This window comes from Esox lucius, chromosome 4, assembly GCF_011004845.1.
Source record: "Esox lucius isolate fEsoLuc1 chromosome 4, fEsoLuc1.pri, whole genome shotgun sequence".
Classification (NCBI taxonomy): Eukaryota; Metazoa; Chordata; class Actinopteri; order Esociformes; family Esocidae; genus Esox; species Esox lucius.
This window is the reverse complement of record NC_047572.1, coordinates 34153156-34163427: the sequence shown is the minus strand read 5'-3', so window position 1 is coordinate 34163427 and position 10272 is coordinate 34153156. Positions and strand designations below refer to the sequence as shown.

Sequence of the window (10272 nt, the reverse complement as noted above, 5' to 3'; positions counted from 1 at the left end):
CCACGACTCATGAACGCACCCCACGCTCCACGACTCATGAACGCACCCCACGCTCCACGTCTCATGAACGCACCCCACGCTCCACGACTCATGAACGCACCCCACGCTCCACGACTCATGAACCACCCCACGCTTCACGACTCATGAACGCACCCCAGTCATCAGATCCCAATCACCCTCATTCTGAGCACCTGTGTCCCCACCTGTCTCTGGTTTATGTCCCTATTTAGTTCTGGTCAGTTCTCCCTAGCCTTTGTGAGGTATTGTTTGTCATTCTGTCATTCATACTGAGCCTTCTGGTTTTGCTTTCGCCTCCCGTGTTTGACCTTAGTCCGACTTAGTCCTCGACTCTTTAGCCTTGTGATTTTGTATTAGTTCGCCTCTCATGGTTTTGACCCTTGCCTGTCCGACTGTCCTTCGCCTTGCCCGGCCAGAAGTTACGCTCTGCATCTGGAACCCGCCCATCCCTGCCTGGACCCCTTCATTACACATTATTCATATATTGTTGTACTATTTCCCCGTGCAGTCTTTCACAGAGTGGTGAACCCCTCTCCATCCTCACTTCTGACAGACTCATCCTCTCTGGAATAATCTTTTCATACCCATTCTTGTTACTAACCTGTTGCCAATGTACCAAATTAGTTGTGTGATATTCCACCAGGTTTCATTTTTTAGCATCACACAACTTTCCAGTCTTTTGTTGCCTCTGTCTCAACTTTTTTGAAATTTGTTGCTGGCATCAATTTCAAAGTGATCATTAACTATTCAAGAAACAATAAAATGTCTCAGTTTTCAGCAGTTGTCTTTGTACATTCTTCTATTGAATATAGGTTTTAAATTATTTGCACATAATTGCATTCTGTTTTCAGCATCCCTACTTTTTGGAAACATGGTTGTAAGCAAAAAAGCAAACAGATCAGCATCAAAGGTTAACCAGAGTGGCCAATGAGGGCACCATGTCTCTGTAGAGGTAATTGAGTTTGCACTAGCTGATTGGTAAGAGGCTGTTCATTTGTTTATCTTGGAAAAGTTTTAAGGCACGTGTTACCTGCTATAACTGATAATACAACAGTATGGGTGAGTGACTCATGGGGCAATATGACTTATAATCATAACATTCTTGTGAGGTGATGCATACTGAGTTCATCTTGAACAGGCTCCAGGAAGTTGGCCTGCCTCTTATTTCCTCATTTCATACTAATTTAGGGCATCCTGGTGTAAAGATTAAATAATGGGCATGGTTCTGTCACGCTTTATCACCCCTGTCTTCTAGCTTCCTCCATTCTGAGCATCAAGGAACAATCGTCCCATTTCATCTCACTGTTTCATTGCCCTATTTAATCATCTGGTTTCATCTCACTGTTTCATCGCCCTGTTTCATTATTCAAGAAATACCTGCTTGCAGAGGCTTATTAAGACAAATCTGTCACCCGTCACCCTGATTCTGTTCACCTGTGTTGTCTTGTTTCACCCCCACCAGGTGTTTCCCATCCCCTCGTTATCCCTGCCTACTTAACACCTTTCTGAACATCTAGATCAGTATTATAATCACCTGTCTGAACATCTAGGTCAGTATTATTAACACCTTTCTGAACATCTAGATCAGTATTATTAACACCTTTCTGAACATCTAGTTCAGTTATATTAACACCTTTCTGAACATCTAGATCAGTATTATAATCACCTGTCTGAACATCTAGGTCAGTAATATTAACACCTTTCTGAACATCTAGTTCAGTTATATTAACACCTTTCTGAACATCTAGATCAGTATTATTAACACCTTTCTGAACATCTAGATCAGTATTATAATCACCTGTATGAACATCTAGATCAGTATTATTAACACCTTTCTGAACATCTAGTTCAGTAATATTAACACCTTTCTGAACATCTAGATCCGTATTATAATCACCTGTCTGAACATCTAGATCAGTATTATTAACACCTGTCTGAACATCTAGTTCAGTATTATTAACACCTTTTTGAACATATAGAGCATTATTATTCACGCCTCTATGATTCCATTCAGCTTTTAGAATGACACACATTGAGATTATTTAAAGTAATTAAATGTATTTATTCCCCAAAAATTATTTAATATGTGTATTCTAGATCATACTTACATTTATTTAATCTAAAATGTTAATGAATGTTTATAATCTGACCCAATTGAATGTGTTTATTCTATAATGTAAATTAATTCATGTTTTCTATAACATAAATGTATGTATTATTCTGAAACAATTGAATGTGTTTATTCTAAAACAACATAATGTGTTTATTCTTGGCATTTAGTAGAAAGAAGGGGGAAGGAAGTTGAAAAATGAATAGATTGTATGGCATAAGTTAAATACGGCCTTGGATATTGTGTTGTTGAAATTGAAATACATATCCTGGTTTCTGAGGTTGACAGAAAATATAAAATGCATCTGAGCAATTTCAGCTGCTAAAGAGGCTATTGTTGTGTTTTGGCATCTTTTGTGTTACATTTCCCTGCTCCTGTGGGAAGTCTGTAGTTTTCACCTAGCCTACTTTCAGGTAAATGGGTTTGTCACCCAATACCTCCTTATCATATACATCATCTTTGTTACATGAATATGGCTTTCATCTTAATGTTTTTGTTTGACTTAGGCAGGGAAAAGTGTATTCAAGAAGGGGTTTATCATTCCTTTTTATCAATGGAACAATTTCAGGATAAGACAAAGTTAACTGGTAAGAATAATCTCAATCTTTCACAAAGTATTTATTGTAAGTCTTATTGTAAGTAAAAGCTATGTCCCTGTAGCCTACATGCTGAATTAATAAAATATCGTTCTGATATTTCAAGTTATTCAAATATGCCTGAGTTAGCCTCTATGTCTCTGAACCTGTCAACACACTGACCAGTTACGAGTGCCTGAGATATTCACCATATAAACTACAAACCCGATTCCAAACAAGTTGGGACACTGTACAAATTGTGAGTAAAAAAGGAATGGAATAATTTACAAATCTCATAAACGTATATTTAATTCACAATAGAATATAGATAACATATCGAATTTTGAAAGTGAGACATTTTGTAATGTCATGCCAAATATTGGCTCATTTTGGATTTCATGAGAGCTACACATTCCAAAAAAGTTGGGACAGGTAGCAATAAGAGGCCGGAAAAGTTAAATGTACAGATAAGGAACAGCTGGAGGACCAATTTGCAACTTATTATGTCAATTGGCAACATGATTGGGTATAAAAAGAGCCTCTCAGAGTGGTAGTGTCTCTCAGATTCAAGATGGGCAGAGGATCACCAATTCCCCCAATGCTGCGGCGAAAAATAGTGGAGCAATATCAGAAAGGAGTTTCTCAGAGAAAAATGTAAAAGATTTTGAAGTTATGATCATCTACAGTGCATAATATCATCCAAAGATTCAGAGAATCTGGAAAAATCCCTGTGCGTAAGGGTCAAGGCCAGAAAACCATACTGGATGCCCGTGATCTTCGGGCTCTCAGACGGCACTGCATCACATACAGGAATGATACTGTAATGGGCTCAGGAATGATACTGTACATTTTAAATCAACATGGGCTCAGGAATACTTCCAGAAAACATTGTCGGTGAACACAATCCACTGTGCCATTCGCCGTTGGTGGCTGAAACTCTATAGGTCAAAAAAGAAGCTGTATCTAAACAGGATCCAGAAGCGCAGGCGTTTTCTCTGGGCCAAGGATAATTTAAAATGGACTGTGGCAAAGTGGAAAAGTGTTCTGTGGTCAGACAAATAAAAATTTGAAGTTCATTTTGGAAAACTGGGACGCCATGTCATCCGGACTAAAGAGTACAAGGACAAGCCAAGTTGTTATCAGCGCTCAGTTCAGAAGCCTGCATCTCTGATGGTATGGGGTTGCATGAGAGCGTGTGGCATGGGCAGCCTACACATCTGGAAAGGCACCATCAATGCTGACAGTTATATCCAAGTTCTAGAACAACATATGCTCCCATCCAGACGTCGTCTCTTTCAGGGAAGACCTTGTATTTTCCTACATGACAATGCCAGACCACATACTGCATCAATTACAATGTCATGGCTGCATAGAAGAAGGATCCGGGTACTGAAATGGCCAACCTGAAATCTTTCACCCATAGAAAACATTTGGCGCATCATAAAGAGGAAGGTGCGACAAAGACCTAAGACAGTTGAGCAACTAGAAGCCTGTATTAGACAAGAATGGGACAACATTCCTATTCATAAACTTGAGCAACTTGTCTCCTCAGTCCCCAGACGTTTGCAGTCTGTTGTAAAAAGAAGAGGGAATGCGACACAGTGGTAAACATGGCCTTGTCCCAACTTTTCTGAGATGTGTTGATGCCATGAAATTTAAAATCAACTTATTTTTCCCTTAAAGTGATACATTTTCTCAGTTTAAACATTTGATATGTCATCTATGTTGTATTCTGAATAAAATATTGAAATTTGAAACTTCCACATCATTGCATTCTGTTTTTATTCACATTTGTACAGTGTCCCAACTTTTTTGGAATCAGGTTTGTACCTTGCCAGCCCTCGTTCGGTAAGGAAATAGACAGGTAATGTTATTGCCTACACTGACCAGTAGGTGGCGCTTCAGTACATAGAAAACAGTCTGAGTGCTAGATACAGTGACATACAGGTGCATGTATGTTTGAGACTGGGGATTTCTTTTCCCATTGGACTGGGTCCAAATAATGTCACCTTAACATTTTCTAACCTTATGACCTATTCAGGAAGTGTCACGGTAAGCTCAACCCTCCACAATAGTATTTAAGAGAACACACCTCATCACAGCTTTAGACACACCTGCAGAGCTGACATCTACCCTGACCAACACCTCTTCACACAAGGATAGACTGAGACCTCAGAAACTCTCCAGGAAACAGACTGAGGTATGGAGGAAGCAAATTATTCTTAACTTTTCTATAATTACTTCTCTGTCAACAGCTCTCTCGCTTACTCTCTCGCCCTCTTTCCATCTATCCCTCTCTTCTTGTCTTTTCCATTCTCTATTCTTCTGTTTCTCAATTTTGTTTTGGCTTGAGATACCAGGGGTAAATGCATGTTTCCTTACCCATGTGAACATGCTCTTTTCAATATATTTGTTCAGGTTGTTTTGAGGAGATATTGTCCTTCATTCATTTAGCATAACATGAGGACAACCAAAATGACATGCACACCTCTTGGCAAATATACAGTATCGTCTAAGTGTTACTTCAATTTAATAAGGCGAACTACTTAGTACTATATATAATCTGACTCTGCATATAGTATTTATCATGGGCTGAGGTGTTGAGGGTCCAGGAGAAGTCCATGGAGATGTGAACACCCAGGAATTTTAAGCTGGACACACTCCTTCTCAGTGCCATCAGGGAGAATTGGGGCATGACTGCAGCCTATTCCAGTATTGTTGGATAAGGAAAGACGAGGAGGAGACGAGCTGTTTTACTGTTTCTACACAGTGCTGTACCAACAGATTCCAGCACAGAGATTGAGCCTGATGTCACTATTAAGCCCTTTAAATAAATGGGCCAAGGGCACTGTAGAGAATAATGAATAAGATGATTAAAACATGAGCTCAACTAGTATTGTGGATCTACAGTTTACAGTTTGATTCAAAGCACATTTTTTGTGTGTATAATGAAGAACAGTTCAAAGAAACAAGAATGAGAAATACAGTTGCAGATGACCTCCAAATCCCACAGTTGTAATTTTAAAAACTTGGCCAATCGAATAAAAGCAATAGTGATAAGCATCTTTAATCTAAGTTACGGAAACACCAGCGTCTCACTTCGTCTTTGATCTGCCAGCCAACAGGATGTCTCAATATCCCTATAATGTAAATCCCCAACAAACTCTCAGTCAATACATAAGAAACATAAAGCTTTTCAGCAAAGCAAATCACATGGCACATCAACTTAATGCTCTGTGAATTATATCACATAATGTAGGATTCTACTGGGATGCAGTCTTGGCCTCACACTGCAACTGTAACACTGGAATCAAGGCAGGACACATTTCCTGGGAGAACGGAGAACATTTAAGAAAAGAACAAACAGGAACACAACAAAAGGCTAGACAAGATGGATCAACGTTCCATAAGGCGGGCTGCCGTGCCAGAACGTGGCAATGACTAGCCACTAAAACATGGTTTTACCATTTATCACCACTCCTACTGGTCACCACAGACCCTGTCCCTCCAAAAACAACCCAGAACAAATCTGACTGGATTTCCAGAAAAATACTGTAGAGAGAGATAGGGAGAAATACATGAAAACAATGAAAGGAAGGATTATTAGAGAGAGAGAGAGGGTTAAAGATAGCGAGAGACTGGTAGAAGACAGACACAGAACAGAATTGAGAGAGGAACAAATAGAGAGAAAATATTATAATTGTTGTCTAATTATGTTTGCTTTGACCATAGTGGCAACCATCTATTCATGCCAATAAAGAACCTATTGAAGAGAGAGAGGAAGAAAGAAAGAGAGAAAAATAAAATACAAAGAATATGGAGATTTAACGTTCAAGGTGGAAACAAATATGGCGTTTTACTGAATTGTTTACTGTGTTTTTGCTACATGATGCAGATACATAAAATAATCTAATAAGAATTGGAAAAAAACACACAGTTGTAAAAAGGGCTTTATAAATACATTTGATTGATTGATTGATTTATTCACTTTGGATACATTTAGCTCTGCTGATATCTGCTCCTCTGTCTCTCCCCCTCCCTTCCTCCCTCTCTCTCTCTCTCTCTCTATCCCTCCCTCTTTCTGTCTCTGTCCCTCTGTACCTCACCTCCCTCTCTGTCTCTGTCTCTCTATCCCTCCTTCCCTCTTTCTATCTCTCAATCCCTCCCTCTCTCTCTCTATCTTTCTATCCCTCCCTCCCTCATTCTCTCTGTTTCTCTATCCCTCCCTCACCCCCTCTCTCTGTCTCTCTCTACCTCCCTCTCCTTGTCTCTCTATCCCCCCTCCCTCTGACCCCACCTCCTTATTAGCAGACAGAGGAACAACAGCACAGCCGGTCCAGAGATGAGTGACTCTACATCTGAACTGCGGCAGAAGTACAACCAGGAGGGCTTCCTCTCTGCCTTACCAGTCTTGGACGAGACAGAGGTCAGGGAGGCCAGACAAGCCTTCAGCCACCTGGAGAGAGAGTTTGGTGAGTGCAGTGGTGAGAGGGGGAGCAGTTGGAAAGAGAGGTTGGTGGTCAATAAGTCACCATACTAATATCCTGGTTCTGTCTGCTCTCAGGGGAGGACTACACCCAGTACAGCCTCCACAACGTTCACCTGCAGTACCCCTGGGTGATGGCCCTGGCCAAACACCCCCGTGTCTTGCAGGTGGTACAGGCCATCCTGGGGTCTGATGTCATCCTGCTCGACTCACGCTTCATCTGCAAGTACCCAACAACCCCATCAGGAAACAATGTGATCTCTCCGACTAGCAAGGAGGATGTGAGGTCATCAGAGAAGGATCAATGCAATGACACTGTACTGCCCTTTGTGGCCTGGCACCAGGATATGAGGTGAGTACGCTGATATTACTGACATGTTGAGGTTGTATATATGTATTCACTCTCCAGCTGACATGTTGAGGTAACACATGTATTGACTCTCCAGCTGACATGTTGAGGTAACACATGTATTGACTCTCCAGCTGACATGTTGAATTAACACATGTATTGACTCTCCAGCTGACATGTTGAGGTAACACTTGTATTGACTCTCCAGCTGACATGTTGAGGTAACACATGTGTTGACTCTCTAGGTGACATATTGAGGTTGTAAGTACTGATTCACTAAACTACTCTGAGCTAATTTAAGCATTGACAAACAAGCCATCTCTGTCTCTGTCTCATACAAGCCAACTGTGTGCTCCCTCCAGATACTGGGGCATAGCTGGAGGTCCAGTCCTGTCAGTCTGGCTGGCACTGGACGACTCAGTGGCTGACAACGGCGCCCTGCAGGTCATCCCAGGTACTGCAGAACATCTAATACAAACAATTATTTTTCCAAAAACAGCCAGTTTGGGTTTCTATGTAAGGATCATAATTGGTGCCCCTGCTGAGTAAATAAATACTTGAATGTATTCTTAAAAATATTTCTCAGCATTTAGTTGTGGTGCATTTATTTTTCTAAAAAGGTTTTTTATTCATGCTGACTTGCCTGTGGTAATTAGGCACTAGCTAGACTAACAGTAGAGTTGTATCCTCCCCAAAAGGGAGTCACTGCTCTGGCATGCTGCCTCACCGCCCTGCATCCCGTCTTGGCAACATGCTGACAGTCAACCAGGAGATCCCTGGGGAGCTGGTTCAGACTGAACAAGCTCTACTCTGCCCCCTGCTGGCTGGGCAGATGTCTGTAAGTCATGCATACATTTAAGTTGTTTGGCATCTGCTGTTATCCAGAACGTCAGAGTGCAGAGTATTTCACAGTCTACATCCTACAGTCTACATCCTACAGTCTAAATTCTACAGTCTACATCCTTATGTACAACCCACAGTCTACCTCTTACAGTACTTCCTACAGTCTACATTCTACTGTTTATCTTACAGGCTACATTCTACTGTACATCCCACAGTCTACAAGCTACTGTTCATCCTAAAAGCTACATCCTACTGTACTTCCTGCATTCTACATTCTTCTGTTTATCCTACAGTTTACATTCTACTGTTCATCCTACAGTCTGCATCCTACAGTTTAAATCCTACAGTCTTCAGCCGACAGTTTACATCCGACAGTAACCCTGCTCCTCATTCGTCTTCTGTTTGTGCTGCTACCAACCATACTTTGGTTCTTGTTTTGCCTTCAGAAGCACGTATAACCATTTATCCTAACTCCGTCAGATCCATGATGGACTTCTGGTTCATGGCAGTGACCCCAACACATCAAGTAGAAGACGTTGTGGCTTTGTTGTCCGATACATCCCTACCTGTGCTTATCCAATACAGGTGAGAAATATAAGTAGTCAGACATGAAACCACTTTGGAGAACTGGCCAGCTGTAATATTTACTACCGGACCTGACTTCGTCTCTCTCTCACAGGATCCAGACCGTCCCAGACGTTTCCATGCTACAGTGATGGCCAGTGGAACAGACAAGTTCGGACATTTCTCCAGCAGCTCTTAGCTAAGAAGATCGTCACAGGTGTTGACGATATCCACAGTGATGACATTACTGTATCAGTGCAATTCTCTGCTTTTTAAAAGTTTATTGGGCTCAATATGACTTATGTATATTAATATACCGTTTTTCTCTTGTTCCTGTTTGGAGATTGATATATGTGCCAGGGTTTTACAGCTAAATATAAAGCAGACAAGAGCCTGAATCTCCTATGTCTCCTATATCTGTAGCATGAACACAATGGCAAGCCAGGAAATATATTATACCATATTCTTAATAATATACAAAAAATATTAGTTTATCATTTTGCATTTAAGTGGGCAACAGAATTAAAACGTGTGTCCCAAAATGTGTCTTATTGTGATTCTCATGTTGAATAAACGGCATTCTGTGAAAAATGCTTGTCTTACTTCTTCAAGTCAGAATATGTTTGGAATTTGATCTGTATTCCTTTATTCTCTTCAGCAATTTGGATTTGGCTAAAACTTCAATCAATAGATTATAGGTCTACACTCAGCAAATAATATACAGTAAACCCTTATTTTGTAAGTAGGGGTGTGACCTATTTAAAAAAAATGTGGCAACCAAAGCGATTGGCGATTGAAGGGTTAGCCAATCAAACCATTTGTCAATCTAATAGTTATCCAATCAAATAGTGAGCCAGCCAAACAGTTAGCCAATAGAATAGTTCACTAATTGAAATGTTTGCCAATCAACCTGCTAGCCAATCAAATAGTTAGCCAATTGAAGTGTTAGCAATCTAAGTTTTGGCCAATCAAAATGATAACCAATCAAACAATTATTAGTCAGGTTGAGTCGCAAATTTGAGTACTTCACTTTCAACCTAATAGAAAAAATAAACCAGGCAAGCCTAGTTCAGCCGGCCTGCAATAAAAAAATGTGATTCGCTGTTGCCCTCCTGAGATTCGCTGTTGCCCTCCTGAGATTCGCTGTTGCCCTCCTGAGATTCACTGTTGCCCTCCTGAGATTCACTGTTGCCCTCCTGAGATTCACTGTTGCCCTCCTGAGATTCACTGTTGCCCTCCTGAGATTCACTGTTGCCCTCCTGAGATTCACTGTTGCCCTCCTGAGATTCACTGTTGCCCTCCTGAGATTCACTGTTGCCCTCCTGAG

The 10272-nt window shown here is 40.8% G+C and overlaps 1 protein-coding gene across 2 annotated transcripts; it reads left to right on the top strand.

Annotated features, from left to right (window-relative positions):
* The first annotated feature begins 4818 nt into the window (after positions 1-4818).
* Positions 4819-9517, top strand: zgc:174917 (uncharacterized protein LOC565650 homolog). Of its 2 annotated transcripts, none has more exons than XM_010868640.4 (7): positions 4819-4903; positions 7015-7175; positions 7268-7541; positions 7901-7992; positions 8237-8376; positions 8862-8966; positions 9061-9517. In XM_010868640.4, exons 2-7 carry the CDS (start codon positions 7046-7048, stop codon positions 9142-9144), a joined length of 825 nt encoding a protein of 274 aa, XP_010866942.2. In that variant the 5' UTR covers positions 4819-4903; positions 7015-7045; the 3' UTR covers positions 9145-9517. The 2 variants fall into 2 exon arrangements, with proteins under 2 accessions (XP_010866942.2, XP_010866943.2); XM_010868641.4 differs by having other exon boundaries at positions 4824-4903; positions 7012-7175.
* Positions 9518-10272: the final 755 nt, after the last annotated feature.